Here is a 23,614-nt window from a genome sequence, read left to right as displayed (position 1 = left end):
GTAGAGGTTTTGGGCTCCCGCATATGCCCCAAAAAAATCGTAGATTTTGCCTAAACATAGAGACGGTGCTGCTTCGTTAAAAAATTCTAGAGAGCAGTAGTGAGTAATTTTTGTAAAAATCGCACAAAGTATTGCTAATTTTGCCAGGCCAGATGTGTGTGCCAAGTTTCATGAGTTTCTGTGCATGTTAAGGCCCTCAAAATCGGCGGCGTTTTCTTGGCAAACAGTGCCTTGCCACGCCCACAGCAATTCGCGAAAACTCGCAAACTTCGTGTTGTGACATCATGAAGGCCTAAACACTCTTCTGAGCAAATATGAGGTAGATCCAGTTGACATGGTTGGAGTAAAACGCCAACAAAATTTTGCCAGTAAGTGGCGCTACCAGTATGATGAAATATAAGTTCGTAGATGTCTTCAGGACTGGACTCTCATCAAATATGTGAAATTTTAGGAAGGATAGGATAATGTGTATTACCACAGTAAATGTACAAAAATGGGCATGCAAAAATTCTTGTACATTTCAGGATATGGCTTACACTGACTTTTTTGTGCGTCTCGGGGTGCTTCACGTGCCTTTTTTTTTCTTCACATTTTGCGGGTACTCCGGTTTCCTCCCACATTCCAAAGACATGCATGGCAGGTAAATTGAACACTCCAAATTGTCGATAGGTGTGATTGTGAGTGTGAATGGTTGTTTGTCTGTGTGTGCCCTGCGATTGGCTGGCAACCAGTTCAGAGTGTGCCCCGCCTACTGCCCGAAGCCAGCTGGGATAGGCTCCAGCACCGCCCCACGACCCTTGTGAGGACAAGCGGTTAAGAAAATGGATGGACGGATGGTTTATTATAAATCACATTAAGGGTCTGTAAAATGTTTTTTGATGCAATCTGATAAATAATATCCGCATAATCAATATGGAAAAAATAAAAAAATCCTAACATTAAATATAAAACAATGCCTCGAACTTAACAAAACACCTAAACCAAAATTAAGAATAAGAATATGTTCTATGTAAAATTTGAAAGTTTGAGTCAATCCAAATACCCAAATATTGACATTTGTCAACTTTTTGAAGAGCTCTACCATCAACAAATCATTTACGCCAGAAATAAGTGTTTGTCTTACACCAATGATGAAAAGTAAAAGAATACTGCAGCAAGGTGAACTGCATGATTTGCACAAACAAATTTGTCATTGCATGTTCAGATAAGTAAACAATTAATCAAGCACAACAACTTCAAGTGTGCTGAGAATGCGCCTAATTGGAATATTAAATTATTGGGATTGACAGGTAAATGCCGTATTACGTTATTATACATCATTCAATAACAATTGCAGTATCTACTTAAACCATTTAAATCATAATGATCATTTATGGTAATTCTCTGTGATTATCTTCTCTGCTTGTCAAACTATTTGCAATTGTTTTCAAGTTACAATGTGGTCATCAATTACCCTGTAACTTAAGTCTCACTTTAACATCAGTTAGACGATTATAGTGACACTGCGCCAACAACTATGAAACACAAACTAATCATACTAATTACCAGGAGCTCAAAAGCTTGTCGCCCATTATCCTTGACATCCAGCAAATCGACTTTTGCGTTTGCAAGTGGTTGCCCCCCCATCCTCTTGAAACCGATTTTCCATATTAAGACATTGCTTTAGTTTTATCCTTAAATCTGTAGTTCAGTAGTTTTCATTGAAAATGTGTTTCAATGTGGTGAGTATGAGAATTATTTATTTTACGACACCTTTGACGACATTTGTATTGATATTAAGATTTGATTTTACATGTATGAACTAGTCAAGTAAGTTTTCAGTACTTTCCCAAATATGTATTGGCCCGTGCGCTTTGTAGGTCGTAGCTGCAGGCAGGGAAAACAAAGTCTTCGCAGCCACTCTTGTAAAGTTGCCTTCGCTGCTGGCTTTTCCTCTCAGCCGCTGATGTCATCGTCTTGTCTCATTCCTTCCTTGCAGCCCCCACAAGTGTAAAACTGTAAATGACCATAAAGCCTTCAACTTCAACTTGTCGACTGACTACAGACGCCAAGGGAGACGATTGCGTTCACCTATATGAGTTTACATGTCGGATGATGTGGACTTCACTTGTTTTTAGATTCCAAACGCGACTCTACCAATTCAAGAAAAAAAAATCTTGTTTACCACACACTGTAAATTCCATTTTCAGCTTGTTGGGTGTTGATTTTTCAGTTTAATCATGATCAGTCATGGCTTTGGTAAAAATCACCATGTTACCTGCGGCGAAGCATCTACAGGTCACCACAAGTCCCAGTTGGCTGTCTTTGAGATGTTCACACACATTCTTGGTTGACACCTGGAAGCTGAGGGCTCAACGCAGGAAGGTAAATAAACATGGAAAGTGTCCTCTGGGATTCACGGCCAGGCCCATGAACGAATATGATGTCACTCAGTTCTGTGATGGGGCATATTGTTATGGCAAGTTAAAAGAACTGACTTATTATTTCATATGTCGGGAAATGTCTCAAACAATTCTACAAAGTCAAAAGTTCCACTGAATTTAACTGTGAATATGATTTTGTAACAGTTTATTTTTTAAAGGTTAACCAGTGGGTTTGGTTTGTAGCAATCAGGACAAAAAAAGTTTGTTTGTCCTGGTACACACCCATACCCGATCATACACACGCAAACACGCACACACCTTACCACATGAAAGCATACATGCGCCTCTATGGTGTGTTATTAGATTTTTAAGACTCCAGTGTGTCTGCTGTCGTGTCACCTCCCAAAACCTTCCATGGGAGTGCATGCATTCAAAATACAGTTGACGATGTTCTGAATGACTTCAAGCACACAAGCCAATTAGTCAAGTCAAATGTTTTATTTCAAATATACAGACTGTTATACCAAATTTGATTAAAAAATATAAATAAAATAATAACGCACATACCAATAAAATATACTTTTCTTATCAAATGTTTTAGCACCATTTCTATGACATATATAGGTAAATGTACATTTTTTTATGTTACTTTAGCGATTCTGACTTGATTCTATTTGATAAGAAGGGCAAGTGAGACTAAGAATTGAGTGCAGCAGTTCGGAAGCGCTCGTTAAGAACAAATAAAGCACACAGTGTGACGGTGTTGTCTTGAAGCCGCTCCTACGTTTAAAAATGGATGCCAAAACAACAACGGATATTTTGATATGCTGTCATCATGGCAACTTGATAAACAATTCTAAACAACTCCCTATATGAAGATTTGATCCCTTTTTTCCTTCCTCTTATTTGATGATTCTTTAATTGTTCCATTCAAAGTAAACCAGAAGGCTCATGATCAGCGGTTCGGTCCCTTATGGCCTGACCTATGAGTACGAGAGAGAAAGCAATACAGTAGCATGGGGAGGCTGGCGGCACATGTTGCTCCACTGAAAAGTTAATTACAAACCTTTTGCATCCTCATACCTAAATGACAAAATAATTGCCCCGTGAATGACACCACCTACAGACGTGTTAATTGTTAGATTGAGGGCTGAAATACTTTGGTAGGGTTTGGTTAAAAGTGGTGACAATACGCCACGCCTGGCTTTCTGTTTCCAACATAACTTCAAAAAGTTCAAAGAGCCAACGTGAGCTTGATAGATGACATGCCTGTGAAGCACATAACCTAGGCCCACCTTCTTCATATTTTCTCACACTAATTAGTCTTCACCTGACGAGTGTCATGATCGTCGCGGCCACATGTTGTGCTTGTACGACGACTTTTAAATGACTCAGCCTTCATCGTCAAACAACAGTTAAGAAAGAGGTATAATCACGACGCCCTCCAATTTGTTGGATTTCTGCATCTTGTAGGGCTACTTGCTTTATTTCAACATCAGCCTTCAAAGACTGAATCATAGGGGTATTGAGGACTTTATTATTATTTTCATGCGTGTCATCTTCTAGCCCAAATAAGTGTGATGCACTTTTTTATTTTTTTTTATTTATTTTGTGTCTTAACTGGCCATTTATATACTGAAAACGCATGCGCCACTGATGCTGCATGTCAAAAACATGACAGGCAGAACAGTTAAATGCTCTTCCACTAAATGGAACAAGGTAGAATTACATATGTAATTGTTCAACCAAACAGGCCCAGATTGTACACTAGGTCAATTTGTGAGTGAATTGAGACAAGATTATCGTTATATTATATGGTGGGTTGGCAAAGACTGCAATAGGGATGGTGCCGTGTGACGAATAGTGAAAACCTGCAAGTATTTGACACCCACACTTTGTATATAAATGCCACACGATGACATCAAAAGCACAGTTTTCTATTAAACAAGGCTATGTATGGCTGACTACATGAAACTCCTCACCTCACCTCAACGTAAACTATAAGCAATAATTTGATATTACATAAGGCTTCGACCACAAAAACATGTATTTATTTATTTTTTAAACTTTCAACCTCGCCCCTGTCCGTCAGGGTTAGCATTGCGAGTAATTCGCATGGTATGCTTGGCATAGTTTATTCCAGATGCCCTCCCTAACTTCATGGATGGGAAATGGCAAAACGCTTTCTTGCCGAGAGACCCAACTGGATGAACCATTCAACTTTACCAGTATTCATTCCATCCCCAGTCCTCTGTGCCCAAGTCAGCAATGCTACCTACCCACTGAGCTTAAAACTGCCACTAATAAAAACACCAAACTCTTAGAGCAGGCGTTCACGCAAAGCCAGGCAAAGTCTATCTGGCAGACTGCAATGGAACCAAAACTCTATTTAGTGGGTGCTTCAAAGAGTAATAAAGATTCACCCGTAGCAACCTCAGCTTGCTCAAAGGCTTTGATTGAAGATTAGGATACTAAACAACAAAGTTGATACGAGTAAAGCTTTATCACCACCAGCTTCTCAAACTGGCACTGAACTGGGGTCCAAGGCTAAAAAAAAATTCTCCCTGGGTGACAATTTTGCAACACTGCTCCAATGTCAATTTGCAAGCCATGGGCAAGAGAATGATATGATTACAGAAACTGCAAAGCTGAAGTTATCAAATAACTGCCTGAATGATGCCAGAAGATAAATAGGAAAAAAATACATCAAAGTAGTTTTCTGTTCACTTGAAAAAAGTCAAAAAAAAACCAAGCTTGATCTATAAGAGAATCAGTAGTTGTCGGCGTTTGACTATAAAAGGCATGAAGTAAGCAATTTTGCACTTTGGTCATGTTTAAAACATGGAGTATCTAAAGTACATTTTCATCCCGCTTCAGATATTTCTGGATAATCCCGAAACGTCCCTCTTGTTTAAATTGAATGTGTCCATTTAATGTCTCCAGTATGTTTGGGACTCAATAAACGGCTCCAATAGGAGCAGCTGGTGCCGATGACGATGGGTGATGGGTCGTGGCCCCCGCCTGCAAAACTAAATGTGCGTCCTGCTGCTGGTACCAATTCTGCTGCGTGTACTCCTCCATGTAGACAGAAGAGGAATCACCTGAGGGCTGATAGGATTCCTGCCCCCTGCTGGTAGGGTCCAGCATTGTATTATTCTTCAGGCTGCTGCTACTGTTTGTGTCGTTGCTGCTTGTGTTGTTGTTGGTGGCGTTGCTGCCGCTGCTGTTGTTTTCCCAAGCGGCCGGAGACGGAGGAGAATTGCAAGCCATTGAATCACTCGCCTCTGGGCTGTGCTCCAGTGCAATGTCCCCCAATGGAAACTCTCCATTCTTGTAGAGTTTCTTGAATTTGGAGCGACGGTTTTGGAACCATATTTTCACCTGAAATTCAAAGTATCACATCAAGCCATGTCAGATAAATTACAGCACTTTTGCAATTAGTATGCATATGTTTGATCTTTGACTAATACGTATATCTTATGGGGAAATACAGCAAGATGCGGACGCATTATGGAAAATTGCCTTGGAAAATAGGATGGGCAATGATCAACCACCAACCACTTTTAAACCACGGTCCGAATACACCATCTGAAATATTGTATCAAAGCCAAAAGATGACAAGAGTGATTATTCATTGAGACATCTGGTAGATGTGATAAAAATGCATAATATTTCTGTTTTAAATGTTGTTTATTTCAGCATTTAAAAAACAACAGATAAAAATATATTAAAATGTTATAACAGTTAGCAAACAATTAACTACTACTACTACTACAATTTTGGCCAGGGTAATTTAATCTCAATGTATTTTTTTGTATTATCGATGTAAGAAAGGTGTTTTTGTGACAGTATATGAATTAATATGTAGACAATTATTGTACCTACATGTCAACATTTTCAACCACTTTCTCACTTGACTGTACATTCATCCAAGTTTTGCTGTCTGGTTGCAAGTGAGCTGTTGATTTTCAACCTTGAATTAAAGCTGTGACAATAAAGCACATATAACAATAAAAAAAATATTTTTCTTTTTATATATTTGTATGTTTATATAAATTGCATTCAATTTCTAGTCATGAAATGTTTGTATTGAACTGAGGCATAAGTGCTGTCATTGCTCTTTTCGCCACTAGATGGCGTGCAAATTACTCAAATGTCAATATCATGAACCGCCACAGAAATCTCATGTTGAGATTGTGATCATCTTGTGGAATACTGTCAATTAATGATGATAAGAGGTATGCAAAATGGATGGATGGATATTTCAATTAAACTAAAATATTAATAAAGATAAATAAATAATCCCCCAAAACACATTTTCTTAATTATAATGTTCCTTGAAGCATTATGTGATGTGAGCTGTGATGTTTGGGACATATTGTGATCTTAACCAGAAACGGAACATTTCATTTAAAATACACTGCAGTAGTATTCATGGCAACCAAGGAGGCTAAAACAGACTGTGGACTGTGTCACATTATCCATGACTGACGCCAGCTATGAGGTCTGGGCCTTAGTATTTGCCTGAAAGTCTCAACGGACTGGTCTTTAGAGACCTTCAGTTTGGTTATAGAAAAAACAGGGTTAAATTTAGAATGGGATTATAACAAAATTGTTTTGTAAATATGATTTTCCCTCTTTATAGGGTTTAACCCTGTGAATGGGCCGGCTTCAGATGTACTTGTACCACGAGATGACATCCAACTACTATGTCTTCTCATTACCTGCCAGAGTCAATATATTCGCCACAGTGGTCTGAATGAAGCCGTGCACTTCTACACCACCAAACTGCAATACTCTCGCTAACGATACAGCGGGTGTTAAAAAAAAGTTCCAGTACTGGTGCCTCTAAAGATGTATTTCAAATACAAACTACACGTTTTAACCCTAATAATCTTATCCCTAATAATAACCTTAATCCCCCTGGTGTCTAATGCACTTTCTCAGTCCGCTCTGGCATGCCTTCATGCACTTCTGGAAGGACTCTTGTGAGAACCTCTGCCGCTCAATATCACGGCCATCTTGATGTCAATCACACCTTCAAAAGGGGGCCCCTTGGTGAAAGAAAAAAAAACACTCAGAGCCAGGGTTGGATGAGTGGGACAGGTTGGTCTAGCGTAGCGATGTTCTTCTTAGTTAGGAGCTGCCGCATGCTCAGGCCAATGTGAGCCGGCATATCTTGGTGTCCTGCCAAAACGCTCACCTCTTCTCGCACACTGAAGAAAGCAAACGCCGCCGGATTTTTTGTTGACATGCTTGGTTGATCGTCTGGCCCACCTTAAGAGGGGAAACTGTAGGCTGGCTTTGAAATCTACCTTTTGTAAGACCAGTCCTGGAACTTTTCTGACACACCAGGGATTGTGAATTCAGCACCTCTTTGACAGTGTCAATCGAAGCGGATGGTTATCTTTCTTTTGCAATAAATCATATTAGAGAGGTGAAATGGTCCAAATGCAGTCCTGCACAGGAGTCTCACCTGTGTCTGTGTCAGGCCCAACTGTGCGGCCAGCTCGGCCCTCTCTGGTAGGGCCAGGTACTGGGCCGACTGGAATCTCCTCTGTAGGACGGCCAGCTGGTAGCTGGAGTAAATGGTCCGCGGCTTGCGAACTTTCTTGGGCTTCCCGTTTACCATCCGAACCTCCATCTCTGGTTCTTCTTTCACTGTAGGAGGAGATACCGAATGTTATGTTAAGCCTGCTCATCTCATGTAGGCTTTACAAGTTGATTGCCAGCACCTATACATACTATGAGAAAGTCGTATTTTAGAATTCTGCATGTGTTTTCTCCACACGCATACAATAAAACCAGCTTAAACTTGTTCTCCACAAGGCAGAGATATATCACAGAAATAGCCATGGCCGCTACAGCCCCTACGTTTCAAAGAAATTCCACCAGCACTCAAAACTTATAATTTTGGTCTGAGTGTCCCCTAGAGCCTGGGCGGGAGATGGAGATTTATTGGCGCTTTTCATGTTGTCTGGAAGACTGATTCTATACATACAGTACATTGCCTCTATTGCTCTTGCATCACTTTTTTGCTCTTTAACAGTATCAAAGCCAAATGAATGATCAATACTTTACAAAAGAAAACAATTGAATTGTGGCCAAGTTTTTGAAACATAATTTTCCATTCATGTGAAGCGATAATCTTTTTTTGTTTTTAAGTAAAGCTCCGTTTTAAGTATTTCAAGGTACACATATTTTAAAACTCTGTCTCCCAATATCAGCCTATCTGTTATTCTATATGAATTCATGAAATAAACAACATGTTTTTAATAAATTTTGGGGGGGGGTGTGGCCACAGGCCTTGCGTGATAAGGAGCCGGTGTTGTTGGATGATTCAAAGGCCAAGGCTGACTGACATGTCGTGACACCTGATGTGCTTTGTGGCTGTGGGCCAAAGTGCCCTGGAGCCACTTTCAGCTTACTGGAATGCCAAAAAAGTGCACCAGTCTGTCAAGTTTGCGTTTCTTCAAGTTGTTTACACAGAAAAATACCTTTGCCAGGTCAAATAAAGCCGACAGGATAAGGTCAGTTCAAATGCATAATAACAATAACAATAACAACAGTGATAATTAAATTAGTATTATAGTCTGACATGTAGGGAAAAAAAGCCAATTTTTACTATAATCATCATCATAGATCAATTTTCTACATCACTTGTTTAGGCAAAAAAAATATTGCAGTATTACAATTACAGCCCTAAAATTTAGTTGTTTAAAAAAAAAAAAAAAAAAGAATATATTTATTTGGGTAAATAAAAACAGCATATCTTTTTCTCCACTGACCACAATCTGTTTTATTTTACACAAAACATAGGATATTTAGTTACACCATGTTAAGTTTGAATAAATAAATACATAAATACATTTAAAAAAAACATGAACACATTAATAAAAGCATAAATAAACAAATAAAGTATTTTGTTTTAGTTTTTCTTAGCAAGTCACAGTATCACTACTGAGCTTGTTATGTTTTTGTTTTTTTTGTTATGTTTTTTTTTTTTGTTATGTTTTTTTTTTTTGTTATGTTTTTTTTTTAAGACAAAAGTCATCCGTGTATGAAACTGTAACTGCGTCAAGGGGAAGTGTGAGCTTACCCCAGCTTACTTTGGGTGAGAGGCTGGATACACTCTACTGTAGGCTGGTTACTAGCCAATCACTGGCCACATATTGACAAACAAGCATTCACATCTATAATCATACTTTTTAATATGCTTCAAATAAAAATGAAAGCGGTGAGTGTACTCCAGTGAGCACAGCCTCTATTAACCAGATTCTTGTGAAAATGTTACGATTTCTTCCCTGCTCCCTGAAATCAGATCTGTATTTTCTTGCATGTGATCTTTCTAACTGTATCTTCGTCCAAATGACTGCTGTAAAGCTTGCGGTGGCTAGACTGTTGCACAGTAGTGTATGAGCTGAGTACTTCCGCGTTCCAAAAAAGCATGTTAGGTTTTTTAGAATACAAATAATTCGGAGGTGTTAATGTGAGTCGTAACGGTTGTCTACCTTTGTCTACATGTGCCCTGCAATTGGCTGGTGACGAGCCCAGGGTCTTTGGCTCTCGTCCAAAATCAACTGGGAAGACTACAGCACACCTGCAACTCTAATAAGTTTAGGCAGCATAGAAAATGAATGGAGAAAGTATCTGAAATGTACCGTTCTTCAAACTCTGTGGAACCATGTGAAAACAGCTCAGTAAACTGCTGTTCTCGCTTTAACTTTGACTTCACCACAGATTATTTTATTTTTTGCCCACAGACTGCATCCTGTGCCACTTTCCTCCAATTTGGATTTAAAATGAATTTTCAGTGACAGTCTGACGTGGAATACATGATCCTGCTAAAACGTTTCCAATATTCCTCTGCAGGCTTGTGACATCACTGTGATGATTAGAGAAGCTGGCACACTGACAATAAATGGTGCCCTTATTTGTGCGTTCAAGTTCTATTGAAACGATACTATAGGATTCTTTCATTACATTACTTGGGGTGCCACCCTAGCCAGTAGACTTATGTTGTATCTTTAGGTCTTTTTTCCCCTCTAGAGCCACAGCACTTCAGTTTGTTTTCAGCAATAGGAAAGCGAGTCAAAACAGGGCTGAGTCACATTCAACAATAAAATGATGGCCTGTGGCTTACAGCTGGCTATGATCATATGATGGGTTGGGAATGGTGCATGAAGCAAGTAGAGCAGAGGGGAGTGAAATGGTCGGATTGGGGGTGCGAAACAAACAATGCACTCAAGGTGCTCTTACAATTATGATTTTGGCATAGGATGACTGCAATCATCCATCCATCCACTTAACCGCTTGTCCTCACAAGGGTCGCGGCGGGTGCTGGAGCCTATCCCAGCTGGCTTCGGGCAGTAGGCGGGGTACACCCTGAACTGGTTGCCAGCCAATCGCAGGGCACACAGAGACAAACAACCAATCATACACACAATCACACCTATGGACAATTTGGAGCGTTCAATTAACCTGCCATGCATGTCTTTGGAATGTGGAAGGAAACTGGAGCACCCGGAGAAAACCACGGGGAGAACATGCAAACTCTACCCGGGAAGGCCGAAGCCCGGACTCGTTCTCACGTCCTCTGCACTGGGAGGTGGACGTGCTAACCAGTCAGCCACCGTACCGCCCTGACTGCAATCAATATTATTTATTTATTTATTTATTTATTTATTTTAAAATGGACAGAAAATTCACTGTGTTATCTTTCTGTGTCATGAAAGTGGCAAAAGTCATAGGATGTTTAATTACAGGGATGGTAATTACTGGCCCGTGGGCCACCACACTCTGAGTGGCCTGTTCAATAATTGTGTCTGTGTATGCAAATAATGTTGGTTTGCTGTTCAGCAGTTTTTAAACAAAAGTTATTATAGTCACCCCTCCACTCCCAGCCATTTTCACTGAAGCAACCCCCTTCTCTCCCGGCTGTTTAACTGGATTTTGACTGATTTTGTAAGGCCCACAGAATATTGCATGGAACCTAGCAAAAGAAAGATTAGAGTCTCTTCTTTCATCAGGAAAAAAAATATAGTTCTATCTGTTTCTATTTTTTGTTTTTCAATTAGCATTAGAATATAGCTAAGTTTCATCATTATTCACAAATCTGTTTGGAACTGTGGGTAAATACACCTTTTTTCAACATGGCCCTGGTTGATCTCTTATACTCTGTTGCCACCTGCTGGCCGTTTTTGTGATAACTACCATTGCTTCAATCGTTCTCTGCAGTTCAGATGCCGCATCAAAGCCTTCTATATGCCCTAGCATTAAAACACACAGATAATAAATGCATAAATACATCTTTGGGACACTTAAAACATTTAAAATAGAACATATTTATACGTTTTGGGGAGCAACTGGTTTGGTTTGTTTTTTATTGAACATATAAACATAAAGAAAACACATTACAAGTCTGAAATATGAATTGAAGTAAAAGAGAAAACAAGAATAGGAAGAAAGAAAAGAGTTTATATGTTCAAAAGGGTTAGGAGGAAGTTAAAAACGTACCCCTTATTCTTAAGTGAGTTAAAGATAACGTGTAGAATTTTTTGCCATCTAGTGTTGAACTAATAGAATGTAACGACCTATGTTTGAAGCACAGGCTTTTTGGAGCACGTGCACTACGGTGCCTCAGAGAGAGATTACTTTACCACCAATTACTGCGTTCACCAAGTTTGTCTCCTTTAGCAATACTCCGTAGCAGAAAGATGGCAGCCAAACATATATGTACACTGTATATAAATATATATATATATATATATTCGGGGGGTGAATTGCCTAGTACCTGGCGATTCGATCCATATCACGATTCATAGGTCACAATTCAATTTGATACAATTAATCCCGATATGGATTTATAAATTGATTATTTTGATTTTTTTAAAACTCAAAATTATAAAATACTAATCAGTAAACTTGTACTTGTACACAGTAAGATTTTTATGAAAATGTATTTATTCATCTGAAACTTCAGGCTTATAACTGTGAGCCACTGTATTTAACAAACAATCTGTTTCTTGTTTAAACAGCATTGAAATTAAATATTAAGGCTTAATGTTCCATTAATATAACATTCTTCCATGCTTAACGTGTGAACCCTAACCTTAAGTAAGACGTATTGTTGAATATTTCCATTAAAAAAATGATGTTTAAACATCGATTCGGCCGCATATCGAATCGAGAATTGCGCGCTGTAATATCGCGATATATTGCCAAATTAATTTTTTAACACCCCTAATATATATATATATATATATATATATATATATATATATATATTAGTGATGCACCGAATATTCGGCCACCGAAAATTTTCGTCCGAAAATGGCAAAAATATGCATTTTCGGCATTCGGCCGAAATAAAATTAAAGCCGAAAAAATATGGCCAAAAGAGGATGTTGTGGTGACGCAAGCAAAAACAAAACAAAAACATTTCAATTTATATTGTGCTTTGTTAAAATGCCCGTGTTAAATAGGCCTAAATATTCTCTCTCTCTCTCTCTCTCTCTCTCTCTCTCTCTCTCTCTCTCTATATATATATATATATATATATATATATATATATATATATATATATGTATATAGAACATATTCTTACAGAACATATTTACACATATTGATAGAACATAATTTTTCGCATGCATATTATTGATTAATAGTTTTTTCTTTTTTTTAAATTAATGAACTTTGAAAAATCTAAAATTTCTCCAAACTGTCCCTTTAAGAGCTTTATATTTTCCACTTACACACATTTTTTGTCCAAACTTAAAATGGCATTTTTGTCATAGATCTGGTTAGGAAGTGTGCGTGGTCTTATGTGGCAGCCAGTGCTGAACAATTGCGGCTCCCTCCATAATTTAAATTGCCTATGAGCCTGCTCTATTAGGTGCCTTGTACAAGGTCTATGTAAACTTGTTCATTCATGAAATAGTGAAGCAAAAAAAAACATTTTTATGAAATGTAACACTATAGTCCAATAATCAGTCAAATTCAATACATTGGTGTAGATTGTACCTTGAGTGACAGATATTGACTGATATCATCTCACTATTTGTAACAAAGTATGTTATTTCATTGCTAAATTCATCTGAAATCTGTATCCCTCGGTTCCAAATGACTTGTGTGTTTGTCATTGTTAGTCCTGGGGCAAACAGTTTACTTGGACTCAACAAGTGTTGCTTTGTGGGTAGTATAGAAACTTTGAGGAATCAAAATTGCCTCCTACTGTATAAGTTTCCTCTGTAAATCCATTTAATGACCACATTCTTACTTTTATTAAATTTTTGGTCCTGGAAAAATGTATCACTTTGGATACCAAGTAGTATGTACTTTATATACCTTGGATATACTGTATAGAAAGATGATCATTAATCCCGTGAGGAGAAATAAAGGAAAAATCCATGTATGAATAGTGTGTGTACGATAATTTAAATTGCACATTGAAGGACAGATATTGATCACACATGTAACCTTATTTCAAACAGCAAAACTTAAATTCTTCATCAATATCTTTCAGCTCCAACATATTTCGACCTTTTGGCCCAGGAAAAGGTACGGACACAAGTACTGTAAAATAATTAACCACATGGGGAACTGTAACAGTAACCTCACAATTTCATCAGAGTCATCATTACTGAGTTGCATTAAGCAGTATTTTTTTTACCCAGAACATCTACTTAGCACCAGAAGTTACTTTCTATATAAGACCACAGAAAGTCACCAAGATTTTTTTGGGGGGATGGTTCTCAAAATACATGGTCAAGTAGTGTGATATGGTAGCCCAAACTCAAACCAGGTAAAAAAAAAAAAAGGCTTTAAATCAAAACTTCCTGCAGTGTGCTATGAATAAATAAATATCGTTCTCTCATCCCTTTGCTCGCAAGAGATTGTTGGATTTCGTTGTCTATCCAAATGTTTCATATTGGAGTGCTCGGTGCCTGGAAACCAAACTCAACACACAACAGTGCAAAGTATTTTGAAATTAACATCTTGAACAGCTTCATTGCGTTCATATGAAGATATTTAGTTTAAAAGCTGGTGCAAATGACCAATTATACATAGAAAATGATTTCTGAATGCTGAAAAAATGGCCGCCATGCGTGGCCGTTAACTGACAAGGATCACGTGAACACCACAACTTATTAGTTATCTGCAATACAAAATATGCAATGCCTGCAGCTGAACTGTATGTCTTTCAAATCCTCACGTGTAAATGAAGGAAATAGTGCATGCAACTTGCGTGGAAAAAATGTATGGGTGTACTTTATTTGTCGGTCATTGCCAATACAACTGGACACCACTCTCGTCATGTAACTTACTCGGCCATTCTAGAATGGACAAGAGTTTTTTTGTTTGTTTTTTAATTACAAAGGTTATCATAATTAAGCGGCTATAAGTGAAACCACTGAACTTCGGGTTCAATTTACTAGAGTTGTTCCAGTAGAAGTATAAAGCACAATTGTAAATCATCCGAGGTACCTTGTGGACACAAGATAAAATGAACAAACGAAAATGAAGCTTCTTTTTTTTTTCTGCTAACATATTGTCACATTATGGAGAACATGGGGCGATTAAATGGTATTGTGTTTAATTGAAATTATGCCAGCTTTTTTTGGTAACAACTGTGTTTGATAGTGATGAATTTTAAGTGTATGAAGGGCTCTCAATTAAATGGGTGTGTTAGCATGTCACAAACAGAAAGTGGTTGCAATGTTTTTTTTTTTTTTCAATTTTTACCACTCAAAACACATTCACACATAAACAGCACAAATCTCTGTAAGGTTGTTGATTTGATCTGCACAGTGCTGTATAAATGCAATATTGTAAGCAGTGAAATCTTGAGACTGATTATCAAGACAAAAGCTTTACAATATATGAATGTGTATCATAAATATAAATAAATTGAGAAGCAAGAACTCACTTTCAATCATGGTTCCCTGTCACTAAATAAATAACAGTAAAACTCAGTAACAGTGAACTTAACACATCTTGATTATATTTGTTTATCAATAAAACATGAACGTAACAATATGAAATAATAAAAAAAAAAAAGAACAGTTGCATTTAACTGTAGCATTAAGCACTCCCAGAAGGCTTGCGGAACTTACTTTGATAAAATCTCTGCAAAGTTGGTTTCACACTAAATAAATCAACTCCTGTCAAATAACTCCAACACTGACCTCCAACTACTGGAGGTTGAAATCAACTCTGAAACATTTAACACCAAAGTTTTGACACTTAGATTCTCAAAATACAAAAAATATATAAATTTGGACTGAAAATGAACATAGATATTACATTATCTGTCAAGGTTTTTACCTGATCAGTTTTGAGAAAAAATGTCCACTTGAAAATGTAGTAAATCTCCAATAATGTAATAAGGTATGTATTATTATCAGTAAAAAATTTCCCAATATCAGTCAGGATTTGTATTACATTATTTGGTTTTACTACATTTTTGATCTAGTCAAATGCAAATTTTATTACATTTTCAGGAAATTATTACATTATAGGGTGCAAAATTGAGTGATTTGAACCAGACTGTGACAGGTGTGGACTTTATTTGGGGTAAAATTATCCAAATTTATGCATGTATTGTATAACACAAACAAGAAGGATATTTGTATTTGGAGGATTATTCCTTTGTCGTAACAATACCGCTTGTCAATAAAACTTCCACTGTTGGAAATGCCTCTTTAACTCTTTGACTGCCAGACGTTTTCAGAAACGGGATGTCGCCAGTGCCAGCCGATTTAAGCATTTTGACTGATCTTTCAAGGTCCACAGAAAATGTTGTGTTTGGACTATGGAAACACACATACTACCAAATGAAAGATTGAACTCTCATCTTTCATCAGAAAAAAAGTTTGTTTCTACCTTATTCCGTTCTTCAGTAATCAACAATAGAAAATGGTTAGTTTCACCGAAATGCTCTGTTTTGAAACAAAAAGCGGAGAAAAAGAGCTTTTTGTGAAACGATGTTATTTCATGCACTCTAGTGAATTGTACACTTCTTTTTGTCCATGAATGATGCCACAAACACCTAAATAGTGCTTTACTTCTGTAAAACGCTATCACCAACAATGAAAAAGTGTTTTTTGGTTGCAAAATACGTTTATTTCCATTCAACAGTGTAACAATTTGACAAAACAATTTCGCAAACTATTTACAAATGTGTACAACTGTGGTACTATTTACAATTATGTGGATGTTTTAAATACAGTTTTTCTTTTTGTAACGCTCCCATGCGTGCAAGGAGACGCAGCAGGATTTGCACAACAGATTAATTTCACTTGCGATGGCTCCTTTCGCGTGCAGACGTTACACTTTCTTGACGGCCTTTTTTTCCGGGGAATAGCAAGTAGCAGACTGTACCCACTCCTCCGATGAATATGCATTGGACTCGGGGCACTCTTCATCGTCCGATTGAACGTCCGCCTGAGCGTGCTCGGTTGTGCTCCGCGTTTTCCGGTGTTAGCATCGCTAGCCGGTGAACCTTTATGACGTCGTCATAGCCGCCGCGTCAACGCTTGCAACTTCAGCGTCAACCTCGGAGTCACCATCATCATCATCAATGATGATCATCGTCGTCATCAATGTGCTCTTTAGCGTTGGTCGATGCCTTTCGTCTTTGAAAAAAATTCCCAAGTGTGAGCAGCTTGCAACCGGTCGCCATTGTTCGCTTCTTCAGCCATCTAGCTCCGCCTCACGTCTTCTACTGCCGCGTCAATGCTTCCAACCTCGGAGTCACCATCATCATCATCGATGATGATCATCGTCGTCATCAATGTGCTCTTTAGCGTTGGTCAATGCTTTTCGTCTTTGAAAAAAACTGCTCGAGCATGAGCTGCTTGCAACCGGTTGCCATGTTCTCTTCCCTTCCCTAGCCATTGTCCCCTCTAGCTCTGCCTCACGTCTTCTACTGACGCCTACCCAATCTTGTCAAAAGAGTCATTGCTGCCATCTAGGGGCCAAAAATAGTCATTAGGCTAACTAGATCTGCTTGAAACTTTCACCACAGCTGGCCAAGGCTTTCCTCCACCCGTTTCAAAAAAAAAAAAATTGGATGACGTCTTTTAACGTCATTGGCGGCCCTCCGTAGGTTTTTACTTGACGTCTTTTAACGTCCATGGCAGTCAAAGAGTTAAAATACTGCCACATTTGTAAGAAATCAGTTTGGGGGATGAGCAGCAGAGTGGAGTTTGTGGGATGGAAACATGAAAAAATTGCCACATCTTCCAAATCTGCCAAATGTCTAAGAGCTTATTTGGCTGTTTCCATTGAATCTTATTTTCTATTTGGATGAAGTTAGATGAAACGAGACATATTTGAAATGTAACAATGTATTCATTTAACAATGATGAGCCTCGGTGGCCTCATGCTGCTCACCAACCTAGTCACACACTGCTGTGAGATGAGATCCCATTCTCCAACCAGCATGTGTTGCAAGTCAGCCAACGTGGTTGTGTTGGTCACACTGGCACGAACAGAACGCCCAAGATGATCCCACAAGTGTTCAATGGGCTTGTGGTCAGTAGGGTTAGCAGGTCATTACGTCCGCTCTGCTCCCAAATTCTAGAGGTAGTCCGTAATGAAACCCACTCTGTAGGGGCAAATGTTGTCGATATGGGATTGCCGCTGATGGTCGGATAATCTCACCTTCATATCGCTCTGCACAGAAATGCCGCCAGACACCAAAAGATGCTTCTTCATCTGTGCAGCAATCAAGATAGCGTTCTCTGTGTCTTCCCCAATTTTTAATCTACCATTCAACTGCTGTCGGCAAAATCTGGACTAATCGCTGAACATAACGTTCCTCTACATGTTCAGCTTCCAGTGCGCGTTGCCGACACAAACAGGCCTGATGGTGAAGGGCATCGTCGCAGGCCCCCGGCAGCCTTGTCAGACTGGGAATTGGGTACATGCACTCTGGATTGACCGGAAAGAGAGCCGTCGGCTATATCATCACGTTAAACTTGTAGTGAGCTCGGCCTTCAATTTGGAGATTGTACTAGGGCCCATTCCAAACAGTGCTGCAACTCTGTTTTGAGAAACACCAGCTTGAAGTTGCCTTGTCACACCACAGAACCTATCCAGATCAGTCAAATGTGGTGTGCTGATTCTTGGAGGAGACACCCACTAATCACTTGTCGCAAGGTGGTACCTGGGGGTACCAAAAGCTCAAAACAAGGGTCAATAGCAATAGAAAAATAAGAAGTTAGCAGGAAAGGTTTGGCCAATTTTTCATGGACACAACCCACATACTCCGCTCTGCTGCTTGTCCCACAAATGCACATTCCTTACAAAAGCGACACCATTTGAAAGGGAAATATAAAACAGCTTCCTAACAGTATAAGTAATAAAGAAATAATCTAGCAAACACAAATATATTTAGTTTTTGTGCTGTTTATTTTACCAAGAGTCACAGATGTTTTACTAAGACCTGACAGGGAACTGTTCTAAATTGTGAAAAAACAAAAATCGGAATTACAGTGAACACAAAAAACATATGTTTTCTTATAAATGAGGAGAGGTTCAAAATAAATAAATAAATAAAGTGTTGTATAACATTATTAAATATTTTCATAGGTATGTACTGTATGTACCATTTTTGGCCAAGGAAAAGAAGAAAATATATCGCTGGCATCAGGCCGAAACCTCATAAGGCACACTTCGGTAAATGTCTTCTTCTTTTTTTCTTTTATCTGTATGTTTGGCCAGTCTACACATGTGGGTATTTTGTATGTTTACAAATTAATGACCAAACCAAAGTGTCGAAAAAGGCTTGCTCTCTTTGATTATGTTATTATGTTATTATGTTGATTATGTTGATTATTTCAGGGGTCTCCTGAAAAGTAATATACAAAGGTTAGGCCCAACGCCAGCGATATTGCTGTTTTATTAGGGTAGATTAATGTATGTATGAAGAAAACTACAGTGGAACTTCGGAGTTTGAACGTCTCGGAACTCGTACAATTCGGATTTCAACAAAAAAATCTGAGTAAGAAATGCCTCGGAGTTTGAACTCATTTTCGGAGTTTGAACACCCAAGCAAAGCAAGCTAAGCCGAACGTACCTTGAAAACGGGTAGCTAAGTGAAGCCGAGCAATGCTGAATGCTCACGTTGCGCTAGTTGAGACGATGCACTGCTCATTTCCAGTCAGATCGTGAACACTCCTGGAGGTGCTCCATACTCGCGAGTGCATTTTTAAATTTCCACGACAATTTTCTTTGCCATGGGCCCAAAGAAAGACAACAGTGCCAGTGGCAGCAAATAAATATTTATATCGTTAAATACTGTACTGTACTGTAAATGTAAAATATATATATATATATATATATATATATATATATATATATATATATATATATATATATATATATATATTTATAAATCAAAATAGGATTTTTCTGTTTTTGGAGCTTGGGAACGGATTAATTGCATATACATTATTTCCTATTGGAAAAAATGTTTTGGAGGTGGAACAATTCTGACTTTGAACACTTCGCAGGAACGGATTATGTTCAAACTCTGTATACTGCACTGCACAGGTGTCAAACTCAAGACCCCGGGGTCCAGTCACCTCATTTGCTGCCTGCCACATCATTTTATGTGACCTGCAAATCATTACCAAACCCGATTTTAAAATTTTTTTTTTTTATTTTTTACTTGACTTCATCAATTTGTTGTGTATATTAAGTATCCTACTATGTTATAAGCTAGATGAGGTGAGTATATGTTTTCCAGTCATAACTATACAATTTGTTTACATTTAAATGAGACGCAGTGTATTATTTTACACAAATACAACTACCTCACTGTATGTATTATACCATGCCAAATGAGAATACACTGTTATTTGTTTTGTTTATGGTGCATTCGGTCTTGATAATGTTTCTATTTGCACTGCAGTATTTTTTTATTACAAACTTGGACCTCGGTGTCCAATTTCGTTCGTAGCATTGAAGTGTTTTATTTGACAAACAAACAACTTAAATCCTATTGTCTAGTCGGAGTTGAGTTCACTCACCACTGTCTGGTAGTGTTGACTGCGTCTCTCTGCTGAAGACCCCAGGCTCTCTGTACACCGAGTGCGGGTACGTGTACTCGCTTTTTCCACATGGGAATGCACCACCGGGGACCACGCCGTTCAGGTTGTAGTGTGTGTACGCATAAGGGCTCATGTGTTGACTCGAGTACGACTGCTGCGTTGCGTAAAAGTCCTGCGAGCCATGGAGAGCACCGTGGCCGCCGTAGAAGCCCATGTCGGCGGGTGAAGTCTCCGCCAGGCCCGGGGACGCGCGGAGGGTCGGTTTCTTGTCCTCGAACGCAGGTGATGGCTGCCCGTTCATTGTTGAGGATGTTGACGTTCCACCAAGTGTTCAGTAACACTAAAAGACAAAGAGACAAGAGTGTGGAGCTGGCGTTCCCAAGTTGTCCACGGTGGCGGCGCCCAGCCCACAGTGGAGCTCCTAATTACAGGGCGCGCCGAGCAGAGCCAAGCCGGGCAGGCGAGAAGGAGTGGATGTCTCCCTCTCATTGGCTCCCCCTCGCACTCCCAGCCTCTGCCCTGGGGCCAAGACAGCACTGCGTGTCGCCTGTCTGACTCCCTTCTTCTCCCCACAGAAACCTCCAGAACCTCTCCCTAAAGCCTTAAAGACATCGAGGCGCACTAGCAACCAATCAGTCCCAAAACAAACAGAAAACTCCACCACCTTTTAACCTCACCTGCCATATGCGAGTAGTACAACGCGTACATCGCCCGTAGTGGGCAGAGGTGGCAAAAGTATGCCTATTCCCATAATTCCTAATGGCAGTACAAATTGTTAAAAATAAATAAATGAAAAAGAAGAAAAGTACTGGTAACAATAGCCAGGCCTATACTGATGTGACACTGACTGAAGTAAAATGATTGACAATTTCGAACATCCGGGCATTTCTGATATTTCCGCAATGCAATGCAAATACTTCCTTTATTGTGGCGGGTTGTATGCCCGCCGTTTTGATTTATGATATTCTAAGTCAATACAAATTTGGATTATATAATAAATATATATAATAATAATAAAACAGTTTGTGTTGTTGTTTTAACCAAGAGCTAGTTGCCTTATATGCTATCAAAGCAACATGTTCCCAACGGTTTGGCAATTACTGACTTTTACAAGAGACTAACTAAGCAAAACGGGAGGGAAAAATACTACCTGTTGTGTTTCGTTTTGTTTTTTTCAGATTACATGGATCATTTTTGAACACCTGAGGTTGGTGGCTTTAAGGTTGGCACAAGACACAACACATTTCCCACAATTCATTCTTGGAACCAATTCTCTTTAATAAGGCCAATGCCATTTGGAATATCTATTATCTCCTAATCTGTTGACTGTCATTGTTGTCTTTTTTATGCCTTATATATTCCCCAAAATAACAGTTAATCAAGATCTTCACCATGGTAGATGTTAGCTAACCCAATCTAGGATCGTCATCCAGGTTTACGTAAGTATGTGGCAAAATTACAGATATCAATATAAAAATTGAGTATTACTCAAAGTACCGATACCTGGAAAATTTACTTCATAGAGTAACAAGCATTTTTAACTTTGTTAGCCCCCCCAATGACAGAGGGAATAAATATACAAATTTAGCAAACCAACTTGCAGGATGGTGTTGTGATAAGGCATGTTTACGCATGAGCTTTTCTCCAATTCAAATGCAGATGCTGACTGTAGACTCACATTGAGAGACATTTGCAGTCAATCAGGGTTTCTTTACAATCACGCTATCCGCCTTTACATGTGTTGACTTAAGCTCTGGGCCTCCACCAGGCCCTGGGGGGAGCCAGCCTTTACGCAGTGGACCTACAATAAACTTAAAAGCGTAGGTCACCAAAAAGTTCCACTGGGATACTAAAAGCATACAACTAGGCTTCTCTGAAGTTCATCAGTTGGTTGAAAACGCAAAGCTATTATCTAAAGGAAATGTGTAACCATGCAGGACATAAAACTTGGCCACACCAAACCTGTGCTTAAAGCTGATACCCAGTGTGACATGTTGGTAAAAAGTGGTTGACAGTCATGGCACAATGCTGAGTATGGAGGGGGGGATGGAAAAAAACAAAAGAAGGCTGAATATTAATTAAATGTTAATGTCAAAGATTTTTCTTCATCAAGCATGATGGTTTAACTGTCTGGTGTCTCTGTCATATTTTATGCCTCATAATGCATCACACATTTTCAATGGGAGTCAGGTCTGGACTGCAGGCAGGCCAGTCTAGTACCCACACTCTTTTACTATGAAGCCACGCTTTTGTAACACGTGCAGATTGTGATTTGACGTTGTCTTGCTAAAATAATCGGGCGTCCATCAAAAAGACGTTGCTTGGATGGGAGCATATGTTTCTCCAACTCCTTAATGTACCTTTTAGCATTAATGGCACCTTCACAGATGTGTAAGTTACCCATGCCAGTGGCACTAACACAGTCCCATACCATCACAGATGCTAGCTTTTGAACTTTGCTTCCATAACAGTCTAGATTGTTCTTTTCCTCTTTTGGCCCAAACTAACAATTTGAAATGTGGACTCGTCAGACCACAGAACACTTTCCCACTTTGCATCAGTCCATCTGAGATGAGCTCAGACCCAAAGAAGCCGGCGGCGTTTCTGTTGAAAAATGGCTTTTAAGTTGCACTTACAAATGTAACGCTGAAATGTATTTACTGACATTGGTTTTGTGGTGGTGGTGGTGGTGGTGGTCCTGAGGCTATGTGGTGACAATCCTTTACACATTGATGTCGGTTTTTGATACAGTGCCGCCAGAGGGACTGAAGGTCACGGGCATTCAATGTTGGTTTTCGACCTAGTGGCTTACATGCAGTGATTTCACCAGATTATATGAACCTTTTGATGATCTTATGAACCATAGAAGATGAAATCCTGAAATTCCTTGCAATTGTATGTTGAGGAACATTGTCCTTAAATTGTTTAACACAACGTCCCAACTTCATTGGAATTGGGTTTGTAATACATACAAAACTTTGGAAACTATTTGTTTCCACTGTCTAGTAATTACATAATCATAAGTATAAGTATACCATTCACTTAGTCATACATGTACTGTATAGCATACAGTAATGTGTCCTGGAGTCGTTGCTATAAAACAAAATAAAAAGAGAAGTTGCTGTTTTCTGTAACACAAATAAAAAAAATACCTACAATCTGCCTAGAATGGAACATCTGTATCTTTCCTTT

At 38.9% G+C, this 23,614-nt stretch overlaps 1 protein-coding gene across 1 annotated transcript; it reads right to left on the bottom strand.

Annotated features, from left to right (window-relative positions):
• Positions 1 to 5,318: 5,318 nt before the first annotated feature.
• On the bottom strand, positions 5,319 to 20,723 carry LOC144044337 (homeobox protein Dlx3b-like). The gene is made up of 3 exons (XM_077558677.1): positions 20,402 to 20,723; positions 7,840 to 8,024; positions 5,319 to 5,744 (listed from the first exon to the last, which is right to left on the bottom strand). The coding sequence occupies exons 1-3, from the start codon at positions 20,721 to 20,723 to the stop codon at positions 5,319 to 5,321; spliced, it is 933 nt and encodes a 310-aa protein (XP_077414803.1).
• Positions 20,724 to 23,614: the final 2,891 nt, after the last annotated feature.

The sequence above is a fragment of the Vanacampus margaritifer genome, chromosome 2 (assembly GCF_051991255.1).
Source record: "Vanacampus margaritifer isolate UIUO_Vmar chromosome 2, RoL_Vmar_1.0, whole genome shotgun sequence".
Classification (NCBI taxonomy): Eukaryota; Metazoa; Chordata; class Actinopteri; order Syngnathiformes; family Syngnathidae; genus Vanacampus; species Vanacampus margaritifer.
Note: the sequence above shows the minus strand (reverse complement) of the source record. Positions and strands in the feature narration are given on the sequence as shown.

Coding starts and splice junctions, on each gene's coding strand:
- LOC144044337 (XM_077558677.1), bottom strand. CDS start 20,723: ATGAACGGGCAGCCATCACCTGCGTTCGAGGACAAGAAACCGACCCTC. Junction 8,025..20,401: donor GTCAACACTACCAGACAGTG/GTGAGTGAACTC, acceptor CTCCTCCTACAG/TGAAAGAAGAACCAGAGATG. Junction 5,745..7,839: donor TGGGCCTGACACAGACACAG/GTGAGACTCCTG, acceptor TTTGAATTTCAG/GTGAAAATATGGTTCCAAAA.